The 13,283-nt window shown below is 38.3% G+C and overlaps 1 protein-coding gene across 1 annotated transcript; it reads right to left on the bottom strand.

Annotated features, from left to right (window-relative positions):
- Positions 1-12,339: 12,339 nt before the first annotated feature.
- Positions 12,340-13,283, bottom strand: LOC125920204 (olfactory receptor 8S1-like). The gene is given in 2 exon segments (XM_049627257.1): positions 12,340-13,061; positions 13,064-13,283. Coding segments are annotated over 2 exon segments (942 nt in total).

Genomic DNA, 13,283 nt, shown 5'->3' with positions numbered 1-13,283 from the left:
TACCAAACTCTTCTCACTTACCTCCCAGAAGAAACACAGTGAATTCAGTTCAGTCCAAAGTTGGAGTGAATGGTTCCAGATCTAAAAATGGTTGTGAATGTAGGGGGTTTGGGGTAGTTCCTGAAAAGGTAGAGGTGGGAAGAGCAACCCAAGGGTTTCTTCCGAGACTGTTTATCAATTTTCCTTGAACTGCACACAGAACAACAACAACAAAAATAAACTCATTTAGCATTCCACGTTTTTTTTTCAAAGACCATCTTAACAGAAGTAGAATATAAAGTTGAAATCAAATAGCATCATAAATAATCACTATCTTCCTTTTTGCTGAAATTTCAACACTGGAGATTGCTTTTACCCAAGTGAGTTTATGTCTAAAGTAAAATAAGTTTGGGTAAGGGTTGTACATTGAGATAGTTATGAAGTATCAAGTCTTTAGGTCTAATGATGCCACCAATGTTTTACAAGGTGAGCAGTAGTAGTTAAGGACCAATAATCAAAATATGAGACTTACTTCGGTAGGTGCCTGATACTTGGCCTGGTATAGTTCAACTCAGAAAATGTTGAAGTCTTAATTGATAAGTGAAGTTAGGAGGAGAGAGCTGAAATGCTTCAGTACTTATAGAAGGGGCCTGATGATCGGAATAAATTGTTATAAATATGTATCCCACTTTTTTGCATTAATTATTTTAGCACAGATCAGAATGGGAATGGGTAATAATAGAGAAATGAATTCTTTGCACAAATAGGATTGAGGAAAAAAGAGTATATCTTAGGGCACCAATATTTTCTGATATTTTCTGCTAAAATTCATGGAATCCCCTTTCCCAATAATTAACATTCTTCATTGAGTAAACACTGACCTCCTCATTACCTAATAAGAGAACTTGAGGACAAAGGCCCACTGGAACATAACAAGAAATATAGACATGCTTTAGGGAGCATTGCTATATAATGGTGTCTCTGTCAGTGGAATGTGAGGTGAGAAAGTGAAAAGAGGTGTCCCAGAGATGCAGGGAGAGAAGACCTGAGGAGAGATATTAATAAAAGTATAAAGTGACTAGAAAGGATTTGGGAAAAACTTTCAGAAAAATTATAGAAAATATTACCATGCTCCTGTCTTTTCTGGTCCTGAAGACATTTTGTAGTTCTTTTTCTACGTAGAACTTATCTGAGGTTCTAAGAATTAATATTTCAATAAAATAACTCCAGGGAAAACAGCAATTTTTATTTTTCCAGTTGGGAGTCACAGTGAGGGCAGGAAGACAGACTGTCCTAGATTTAGATTGTCCTGAAGTCTTGGTCATCCATGTCTCCACTGGCCACAGTGAAAAGATTCTCAGATCCTCAACAAGTACAATTTGGGTAAGAGATTTCTCTCAGATGATCTCGGGCCCGGCTACTTGGTGTCTTTTCATTTAGTTTTCTCTGCGACTAAATACCGTGTTCAAGAGAGTAGTTCTTAGCTCTAACTTCTAGAAAAGCAATTATAGGTCATGCAGTTAGTTTATTGGCTGACTGAGCTTGGGAGCTCAAGAGAAAGATGAAGCAACAGCATTTATTCCCTGGAGTTAGAGCCTGAAGCCAAGATTACATGCGTTAATTGGGGAAGTTGCATTTTGCAAATTCTGCAGATTATCTCAGATATTGGCTTCAGAACTTGACTTCAAAATCTTACTGGAAACTTGAGTGAGAACTCTGGGTGTCTGGTGTTTTTTCTGTACTTTCCTCCCTCCCTTCCTTCCTTCTTGCTTTTTCAGCTTCGTTGAGCTATACTTGAAAAATAAAAATTTTATATATTTAAAATGTGCAATGTGATGATTTACATATTTTTGCTTTGTGACATGATTAACACAATCAGATTAATTAGCCCATCCATTGCCTGACATAGTTACATGTTTGTGTCTGTGTGTGGTGAAATGTTTAAGGTCTATTCTCAGCAAATTTCAAGTATACAACAGAATATTATTATTATTTTTTTTAATATATGAAGTTTATTGTCAAATTGGTTTCCATACAGCACCCAGTGCTCATCCCAAAAGGTGCCCTCCTCACTACCCATCACCCACCCTCCCCTCCCTCCCACCCCCCATCAACCCTCAGTTTGTTCTCAGTTTTTAACAGTACGACAGAATATTATTAATTATAGTTATCATGATGTACATTAGATCCCCAGAGCTTATTCATCCTATAACTGAAGGCTTGCACCCTTTGACCATCATCTTCTTATCTTCTCCACCCCCAGCCCCTTGTGACCACCATTTACGATTCTACTCTTCGTTTCTATGCATTCATTTTTTAAAATTAATTAATTCATTTATTTTAAAGTTTCCACATATTAGTGAGATCATAAAGTATTTGTCTTTATCTCTGGCTAGTTTCGCTTAGTATAATGTCCTCTAGATTCATCTGTGTTGTTGCAAATGGCAGGATCTCCTTTCTCATTGTATATATTCAATTGCATATATATATACCACATCTTTATCCATTCATCCATTGATGGACGCTTCAGTTGTTCCCATGTTTGCTATTGTGAACAACACTGTAATGAACACGGGAGTACAGATATCTCTTTGAGATACTAACCTTGTTTCCTTTGGATACATGCCCAAAGCAGAATTCCTGGATCATATGGTAGTTTTATTTTTAATTTTTGATGAATCTCCATACTGTTTCCTGTAATTGTGGTACCAATTACAATGTCCCAAGGGTTCCCTTTTCTCCACATCTTTGCCAACACATATCTATTTTCTTTTTGATAATTGCCATTCTAACAGGTTTGTAGTTTTGATTTGCATTTTCCTAATAATTAGTGATGTTGAACATTTTTTCATGTACCTGTTGCCATTTGAATGTCTTTGGAAAAATGTCTGTTCAGGTGATTTGCCCATTTTTTTAAATTGGATTATTTTTTGTTGTTGTTGAGTTGGATAAGTTCCTTATGTATTTGGGATATTAACTCCATGACAGTTGTATGGTTTGCAAATACTTCTCTAATTCTGTAGGTTGCCTTTTCTTTTTGTTGGTTGTCTCCTTTGATGTATAGGAGTTCCACTTGTTTATTTTTGCTTTTATTGTTTATACTTTTGGTGTCCTATCCAAAAAAATAATTGCCAAGAGCAAATCAAAGGGCTTTATCCCTATGTTTTCCTTTTTAAATTAATTTTTAAAAACATTTATTTATATTTAGAGAGAGAATGAGAGTGAGAGAGAGAGAGAGACAGATCGTAAGCATGGGAGGGGCAGAGAGAGAGGGAGACACAGAAACTGAAGCAGGCTCCAGGCCCTGAGCTGTCAGCACAGAGCCCAGTGTGGAGCTGGAACCCATGAACTACGAGCTCATGACCTGAGCTGAAGTGGGACGCTTAACCAACTGAGTCACCCAGGAGTCCCAACCCCTATGTTTTCTTCTAGGAGGTTTATGGTTACAGGTCGTATGGTCTTATGTTTAAGTACTTAATCTATTTCAAGTAGTTTTTGTAAGTGGTGTAAGATAGGGGCTTAGTTTCATTCTTTTGCATGTGGATATCCAGTTTTCCCAACACAATTTATCAGAAGCTATCCTTTCTATATTGTGTAATCTTGTGCCCTTGCAAAGGTTGGCTCACTATATATACATGTGTTTATTTCTGGACTCTTGATTCTATTCCAATGGTCTATTTTTATGTCAATATCATACTATTTTGATTACTATAGCTTTGCTACATAGTTTGAAATTAGGAAATATAATGCCTCCGGTTTTGTTTTTCTTTCTCAAGATTGCTGTGATTATGTGGACTCTTTTATGGTTCCATACAAATTTTAGGATTTAAGAAATCTATTTCTGTGAAAAATGCCATTGGAATTTTGATAGGGATTGCACTGAATTTGTAGATGGCTTCGAATAGTATGGGCATTTTAACAATATTAATTTTTCTGATCCATGAACATGGATATCTGACCATTTATTTGTGTCTTCCTCAATTTCTTTCAGGAGTGTCTGATAGTTTTCAGTGCACAAGTCTTTCACCTTCTTGGTTAAATTTATTCCTAAGTCTTTTATTGTTTTGGATGCAATCATAAATGGGATTGTTCTCTTTTCTTTTCAGACAGCTTGATCTTAGTGTATAAAAAGGTAACTAATTCTTTTTAATTTAAAATTTTTATTTAAATTCTACTTAGTTAAATTCTAGTTAGTTAACACATAGTGCAATATTGGTTTCAGGAGTAGAATTCAGTGATTCATCAATTACATACAACACCCAGTGCTCATCATAACAAATACCCACTTTAGTACCCATCACCCATCTAGCCCATCCCCCATTCACCTCCCTCCGTCAATCCTTAATTTGTTCTCTATCTTTTAGAGTCTCTCATGGTCTGTTTTTCTCTATTCCACACCCCTCCCCCATCTGTTCATCTATTTTGTTTCTTAAATTCCACATATGAGTGAAAGCACGTGGTATTTGTCTTTCTCTGACTGACTTCTTTCGCTTAGCATAATACGGTCTAGCTCCATCCACATTGTTGCAAATGGCAAGATTTCATTAATTTTGATGGTTGAGGAATATTCCATTGTGTGTGTATATATGTATATATATGTGTATATATGCATGTATATATATATATATATATATATATATACATCACATCTTCTTTATGTATTATATATATGTGTATATATGTATGTATATAGGATTTAAGAAATCTATTTCTGTGAAAATATACCTTTGTTCTGTGTATATATATATATATATATATATATACAGAAGATGTGGTATATACATATATATACATATATATATACGTATATATATATATGTATATATATATACACACACACACATATAAAGAAGAAGAAGATGTGGTATATATATATACATATATATGTATATGTCAATGGACATTTGGGCTCTCTCCATAACTTGGCTGTTGTGGATAGTGTTATAAACACTGGGGTGTATGTACCCCTTCAAATTTGTACTTTTTGTATCCTTTGGGTAAATGCCTAGTAGTGCAATTGCTGGATTGTAGGGTAGTTCTATTTTTACCTTTTTGAGGAAACTCCATGCTGTTCTCCAAAGTGGCTGTGCCAGTTTGCATTCCCACCAACAGTGCAAGAAGTTTCCCCTTTGCATCCTTGCCAGCACCTATTGGTTCTTTTGTTGTTAATTTTAGGCATGCTGACAGATGTGAGGTGGTATCTCATCATGTTTTGTTTTTTTCTTAATTTTTATTATTTATTTATTTATTTTATTAAAAGAAAATTTTTTTTAACGTTTATTTATTTATTTATTTATTTTTTGTGTTTTTTTTTTTTAAATTTTTTTTTTCAACGTTTTTTATTTATTTTTGGGACAGAGAGAGACAGAGCATGAACGGGGGAGGGGCAGAGAGAGAGGGAGACACAGAATCGGAAACAGGCTCCAGGCTCCGAGCCATCAGCCCAGAGCCTGACGCGGGGCTCGAACTCACGGACTGCGAGATCGTGACCTGGCTGAAGTCGGACACTTAACCGACTGCGCCACCCAGGCGCCCCAACGTTTATTTATTTTTGAGACAGAGAGAGACAGAGCATGAAAAGGTGAGGAGCAGAGAGAGAGGGAGGCACAGAATCTGAAACAGGCTCCAGGCTCTGAGCTGTTAGCACAGAGCCCGACGTGGGGCTCGAACTCACGGACCGTGAGATCATGACCTGAGCCGAAGTCGGACGCTTAACCGACCAAGCCACCCAGGCGCCCCTTTTTCTTAATTTTTAAACAAAAAAGTTTTTAATGTTTATTTTTTTATTTTTATTTTTAATTTTTATTTATTTATTTTGAGAGAGAGAGACACACACACACAGAGTGTGAGTGGCAGAGAGTGAAGAATGGAGAGAATCTCAAGCTGGTTCTGTGCTGTCAGCACAGAGTCAGATGCGGGGCTCCATCCCACGACCCTGGGATGATAACTGAGCCGGAATCAAGACTCAGATACTCAATCAACTGAGCCACCCAGGCGCCCCTTTAATGTGTGTGTGTGTGTGTGTGTGTGTGTGTGTGTATACATATATATATGTATGTATGTATGTTTTTTTTTTTTTTAATGTATATTTTTGAGAGAGAGAGAGAGAGAGAATCTGAAACAAGCTCCAGAGCTGGTCGCAGGGCTGCAACTCAGGCTGCAACAGTGAGATCAAGACCTAGCTGAAGACATGCTTAACTGACTGAGCCATCCAGAGGCCCCTAATTTTTTTTTTAATGTTTATTTATTTTTGAGAGAGAGAGAGAAACAGACAAAGAGCCAGTGGGAGAGGGGTGAAGAGAGAGGGAGACAGAATCTGAAGCAGACTGCAGGCCTTGAACTGTCAGCACAAAGCCCAACATGGGGCTTGAACCCACAAACCGTGAGATCATGCCCTGAGCAGAAGTCCGATGTTTAACTGACTGAGCCACCCAAGCGCCCCTCATAGTGGTTTTTATTTGTATTTCCCTGATGATCAGTTGCATATCTTTTCATGTCTGTTGGCCATCCGGATGTCTTCTTTGGAAAAGTGTCTATTCATGTCTTCTGTCCATTTCTTTAAAAAAATTTTTTTTAATGTTTATTTATTTTTGAGAGAGAGAGGGAGTGTGAGTGAGGGAGAAGCAGAGAGAGGGAGACACAAAATCTGAAGCAGGCTCCAGGCTCTAAGCTGTCAGCACAGAGCCCGATACAGGGCTCGAACCCACGAACTGTGAGATCATGACCTGAGCCGAAGTCGGATACTTAACTGACTGAGCCAGCCAGGTTCCCCTTCAGTCTATTTCTTAAAAGGATTATTTGTTTTTTTAGTGTTGAGTTTGCTAAGTTCTTTATAGATTTGTAAATGCTAAGCCTTTATTAGGTCATTTGCAAATATCTTTTCCCATTCCATTAGTTGCCTTTTAGTTTTATTGATTGTTTCCGTCAATGTATAGAAGCTTTTTATTTTGATGAAGTTCCAATAGTCCATTTTTACTTTTGTTTCCCTTGCCTCTGGTGACCTGTCTAGTAAGAAGTTGCTATGGCCAAGGTCAAAGAGGTTGCTACCTGTGTTCTCCTTTAGGATTTTGCTGGTTTCCTGTCTTACATTAGCTCTTTCATCCATTTTTAATTTATTTTTATATGTGGTATAAGAAAGAGGTCTAGTTTCATTCTTCTGCATGTCGCTGTCAAATTTTCCCAACACCGTTTGTTGAAGAGACCATCTTTTTTCCATTAGATATTCTTTTTTCTGCTTTGTTGAAGATTAGTTGACCATAAACTAACTTTTATATGTTGATTTTGTGTCCACCTTTACTGAATTAATTGATTAGTTTAATAGCTTTTTGGTGGAGTCTTTAGTATTTTCATATGTATGATCACCTCATCTGCAGACAGAAACGATTTTTCTTCTTCCTTTCCAATTTGGATGCCTTTTGTTTCTTTTTCTTACCATTTTTTTCTGGCTAAGACTTACAGAACTATGTTGAATAGTAATGGTGAGAGTAGGCACCCTGTCTTCATCTTATTCTTTGAGGAAAAACTTTCTGTTTTCACATTAAGTGTGATATTAGCTATGGACTTACCATATATGGTCTTTGTTATGTTGAGGTACATTCCTTCTGTACCTTATCGGTTGAGAGTTTTTTCATGAAACAATGTTCAATACTGTCAAATTCTTTTTCTGCATGTATTAAGATGATCATAGGTTTTCTGTCTTTTGTTAATGTGGTGTATATCATGTTTTTTGATCTTCAGTATTGAACCATTCTTGCATTTCTGGAATAAATCCTACTTGATTGTAGTGTATTATCCTTTTAAAAAAAATGTTTATTTGGGGCGCCTGGGTGGCTCAGTCGGTTAAGCGTCCGACTTCGGCTCAGGTCATGATCTCGCAGTTCGTGAGTTCAAGCCCCACGTCGGGCTCTGTGCTGACAGCTCAGAGCCTGGAGCCTGTTTCAGATTCTGTGTCTCCCTCTTTCTCTGACCCTCCCCCGTTCATGCTCTGTCTCTCTCTGTCTCAAAAATAAATAAACGTTAACAAAAAGTAAAAATAAAAAAAAATGTTTATTTATTTATTTGTTTTAGGGAGAGAGAGACAGAGCATGAGTGGGAGAGGGGCAGAGAGAGAGAGAGACACACAGAATCCGAAGCAGGCTCAGGCTCTGAGGTGTCAGCACAGAGCCCGATGCAGGGCTTGAACTCACAGACTATAAGATCGTGACCTGAGCTGAAGTTGGATGCTTAACTGACTGAGCCACCCTGGTGCCCCATGTACGATCCATTTAATGTGTTCTTGAATTCAGTTTGATAGTGTTTGATTGAGGGTCTTTGTACCTATTTTAATGAGGGATATTGGCCTGCAATTTTCTTGTAGTATCCTCGTCTGGCTTTGGTATTAGGGTAATGCTGTTATTATAAAATGTTCCCTCCTCTTCAGTTTTTTGGAAGAGTTTGAGAAGGATTGGTATGACCTCTTATTTTAATATTTGGTAGGATTCAACAATAAAAGCATCAGGTCATAAGCTTTTCTTTGTTGAGAGGTTTGATTACAGATTCAATCTCTTGTTATTGGTCTGTTTAGATTTTATATTTCTTCATGACTCAGTCTTGGCAGGTGATATATGTCTAGCAATTTCTCCATTTCTTCTAGGCTATGTAATTTGTTGGTATATAATTATTCATAGCAGTCTTTTTTAATCTTTGTTTTTCTGTTGTATCAATTGTAACATCTCCTCTTTCATTTCTGATTTTATTTATAGTTGACCCTTTAACAACCCGAGTCAGTCAAAAATCTGCATATAGCTTTTGACTCCTCCTAAACTTAACTACTAATAGTCTACTGTTGACCAGTCTACTGTTGACCTTACTGATAACAAACAGTTGGCTGTTGATGGTCTCTATTTCATTTTTCATTTCATTCATTGTATTCTTCAGCTCCAGAAGAAGCTGAATTATTTTTAATAATTTCTATCTTTCTGCAAAAGCTCTTACTGTGTTCATGTATCATTTTCCTGATTTAGTTGAATTGTCTTTCTGTGTTTTCCTGTAGCTTATTGAGCTTCCTTAAAACATCTATTTTGAATTCTTTATAAGGCAAATCATAGATCTCCAGTCCTTTGGGTTGGTTACTGAAAAATTATTTTGTTCCTTTGGTGGTATCAGGTTTCCTTGATTTTTCTTATTCCTTGATGTCTTGTGTTGTCTTTGCATTTGAAGACTCAGTCACCTCCTCCAGTCTCTACTGCCCTGCCTTCAGGAGAGAAATACCTTGTGTTGGCCTTCTAGGTATTTTGAGGCGTTCTCTGAGTTTTTCTATGGATACACCTACTCTATGCTTCTTGCTTCCTCTTAGGCAGAATTCTTAAAATCGTTTGCCTTTTTTTGATCCTGCAAAGCCAGGGCGGGTACCAACAGCCTCCTGTTTGCTTTCCCTAGGGCAGTGTTGAATGCATCAATGTGGAATGCATCAGTATCCATGCATTTTCTTAGTCCTATAGAGTTGTGCCATTTTTCTACATTTTCTCACTAGCTGTCTGCAAAGGCTTATATTTGTTGCCATTGGGGACCACACAGGTTGACAGCTACAGGGTGGTAGGGTATGTGTGTTAGGCATCTGGAATGTTGGGGGTGCCCATGGGCCAGGTGGGGGGGGATCCACAGGTGAGGTATCACCAGCAGCTCATAGGCTGTCTTCTTGGTGGTATCTGTGAAGTGGTTAGTAGGACCCATGTCTCTTTGATGCCCTCTGAGAGCAACTGGCTGCTGTTCTCCAAGACCCTTCATTCATAGTCATGTAGCACACCTTAGTATTCTGGAGGAGGCAAGAAAGAAGTTGGCCTCCTTCTTATCCCATACAGCTGGGGAAGCCAGGTGCTTACTCACATGCTCCCATTTTCCTCCATGGGAGAAATTATGGGCTGAGAAGGTCTCTCTTGGCACTGAGCTGTGCCCTTTGGGGAGGGGTGACATGGGTACAGAATAACTGTTCATTGTACCCTCTCCAGTGCATCTAATCATGGATAATTTTTCCTCTAACAGTTTACTGGAAGTTCTTCCTCTTGCACCTGTTTAGGAGGGTGTATTAGTCATGCTTCTCCAGAGAAATAGAAAGAGTAGGCTTTGTATTCATGTATAGAATAAGTTTTATTTTAAGGAATTTGCCTATGTGATTGTGGAGGCTTGGTGATTCCAAAATCTGATGGAGGAAGTTGGTAGACTGGAGACTTGGGAAAGAGCTGCAGCTCAAGTCCAGAAACAATCAGCTGGTAAACCAGGTAGAACTGATGTTGTAAATGAAGCTTAAAGGCAGTCTGCTGGAAGAATTCCCTCCTGCTCAGGGGAGGGCAGCCTTTTGTTCTATTTGATCCTGCAACTGATTGGACAAGGCCCACCCATATTATGGAGGGAAATCTACTTTACTCTAAATCTGTGAAAATTAAATGTTAATTTCATCCAAAAACATCCTCACAGAAACATCCAGAATAATGTTTGACCAACTATCTTGGCATCATGGCCCAGCCAAATTGAGACATAAAATTAGCCAACAGAGAAGGGAGAGAGTAAAAAGTGAGAAATGCTTTCAAGTACAATGACATATCAAACTTATGTTTTTGGTGGTAGTCCATTTCAAAAAAGAATTATTTTTTTAAATAGATACTTTAAGTATTTTAGAAGATTTAAAACATCCTCCCAAGCTTTAGCGTAAGAATATCTCACCATCCACCAGAATAGTCTGGAGAAATATTCAGAATGCCTTGGACCATGTGGTACTTGTCATGAATTAACTGATCCGTGCTGGTCACAACATTGATTACCATGGATGATGAGATTGGAGATGGGAAGTTCAACGGTACTTTAAAAGAATTATTCACCAAGGGTGCCTGGGTGGCTCAGTCAGTTAAGCGTCCAGCTGTTGGTTTAGGCTCAGGTCTTGATCTCACAGTTCATGAGTTTGAGCCTGGAGTCAGGTTCTGCACTGACAGTGCAGAGCCTGCTTGAGACTCTCTATCTCCCTCTCTCTGCCTCTCCACCATTTGTGTTCTCTCTCTCTCTCTCAAGACAAACAAATACACTTAAAAAAAGAAAAGAATTATTCACCATGATCAAGTGGAATTCATTCCTGGGCTGCAGGTCTGGTTCAATATTCATAAATCAATCAATGTGATATATCACATTAATAAAAGAAAGGATAAGAACCACATAATCTTTTCAATAGAAGCAGAAAAAGCATGTGACAAAATACAGCATCCTTTCTTGATAAAAGCCCTCAAGAAAGCAGGGATAGAAGGAACATAAACATGATAAAAGCCCTATATGAAAGGCCCACAGCTAATACCATCCTCAATGGGGAAAAACCTGAGAGCTTTCCAACTAAGATCAAGAAGGAGAATTTTTTTTAAATAAAATTTTAATGTTAGAATAGTTTTAGATTTATATAAAAGTTGCAAAGATAGTACAGAACATTCCCATATACCCCCACCCAGTCTTCATTATTATTAACATTTTATTTACATTAGTATGGTATACTTATCATAATTAATGAACCATATTGATAAATTATTACTAAAGTCCATAATGTATTCATATTTCCCTAGTTGTTATCTAAAGTCCAATTTCTATCCTAAGATTCTATCCAGGAGAGCACATTACACTTAATTCTTGTATCCTTAGGCACCTCTTGATTGTGATAGTTCTCAGACTTTGTTTTTGATGACACTGCCAGTCCTAAGGAGTACTAGTCAGATATTTTGTACAGACCCCATCAATTTGGTTTTATTTGATGTTTTGCTCATGGTTATATTAGTGTTATGGGTTTGGGAGATGAGGACCACAGAAGTGAAGTACCATTGTCAGTCATCACATCATATCAAAAGTACATACTATCAACATGACTTAACCATTGCTGATATTAACCTTGGTCATTTGTCTTAGGTAGCATTTGTCAGGTTTCTCCACTTTTCTCCCCCTTGTCACACTGTATTCTTTAGAAGGGGTCCACTACACTATGTTCAGCCCACATTTAAGAAGTACGTACGCTCTACACTTCATTGAGAGTGCAGTTTCTACCTAAGTTATTTGGAATTCTTCTGAGAGGAAGATTTTCTGTTCTCTTCCATTTATTTCATTATTCAATTATTTATTTATATTAGTATAATAGGTATTGATTTTATGCTTTTGGTTATAATCTAATGTTATGTTGTTTCTTTTGTTGCTCAAATTGTCCCATCCTTAGTCACCCGGGTCTCTTTCATTTGGTTCCTGTGTCCCTTCAACATACCCTTATCATTGTGGGTTTTGTTGTTGTTGTTGTTGTTGTTGTTGAGTGCTTCCTTTCTGTTGCTACGAGATGCTTCAGGCTCATCTGGTACCTTTTCCGTTTCAGCCTTCAAATCTACCTGTTCTCTGCTCTCTGAGCTGTTGTAAACCTTTTTGCAACATTCTTTTCAGAGCTGCCTTTACTTCCTTGTTCTTCAAGCTGTAGACAAGGGGATTCACTAGAGGAGTGACCACACTGTACTGTATGGAAAAAATTAACTCCAGTGGGGAACTTAAGGTTGGCATGAAATAGCGAAGAAAAGCAGATCCATAGAAGAAACTCACTGCAGTGAGGTGGGAGGAGCAGGTGGAGAAGGCCTTGCTTCTGCCTGAGGTGGAGGTGATGCTCAGGATGGTGGAGATAATACGGGTGTAAGAGAAGAAGACCAGGAGTAAGGTTCCAGAGGCATGAATGATGGCAGAGCACACCAGGACTGCAAAGTTGGTGGAGATATCAGAGCAAGACAGAGAGAATAGAGATGGCAGTTCACAGCTGAAGTGAGGCATGACATGAGCCTCACAGAAGTCCAAATCGCAAGCCATGAGGGTGTTAATGAGAGCATCCAGAAAGCCCAGTCCCCATGAGACCCATACCAGACCCCCACACAACTGTTTACTCATCACCTGGTCATAGAGCAGGGGGTAGCAGATGGCAGTGTAGCGGTCATAGGCCATGGCAGAGAGCACAAAAGCTTCAGTCCCTGCGATGGAAAACACAAAAAATGCCTGAGCGAGGCAGCTTTCTATGGATACTGATTTCTTCTGAGACAGGAGATTCTCCAGCAAGTTAAACAAAGATCCAGGAAGGAGAGGTGACTCAAGAGGAAGTACATGGGGGTGTGGAGATGGGAATCAGTCATAATCGCCATCATGATCATCAGGTTCCCCATGATGGTCAGGAGGTAAATTTCCAGGAAAAATACAAAGAGGAGAATTTGGGTGTGAGAGTCAGCAGATAGCCCAAGGAGGATGAATTCTGTGATGGTGCTGTGGTTTCCTAAGACCAT

Source organism: Panthera uncia, chromosome B4 (assembly GCF_023721935.1).
Source record: "Panthera uncia isolate 11264 chromosome B4, Puncia_PCG_1.0, whole genome shotgun sequence".
In the NCBI taxonomy this organism is placed as follows: domain Eukaryota; kingdom Metazoa; phylum Chordata; class Mammalia; order Carnivora; family Felidae; genus Panthera; species Panthera uncia.
Note: the sequence above shows the minus strand (reverse complement) of the source record. Positions and strands in the feature narration are given on the sequence as shown.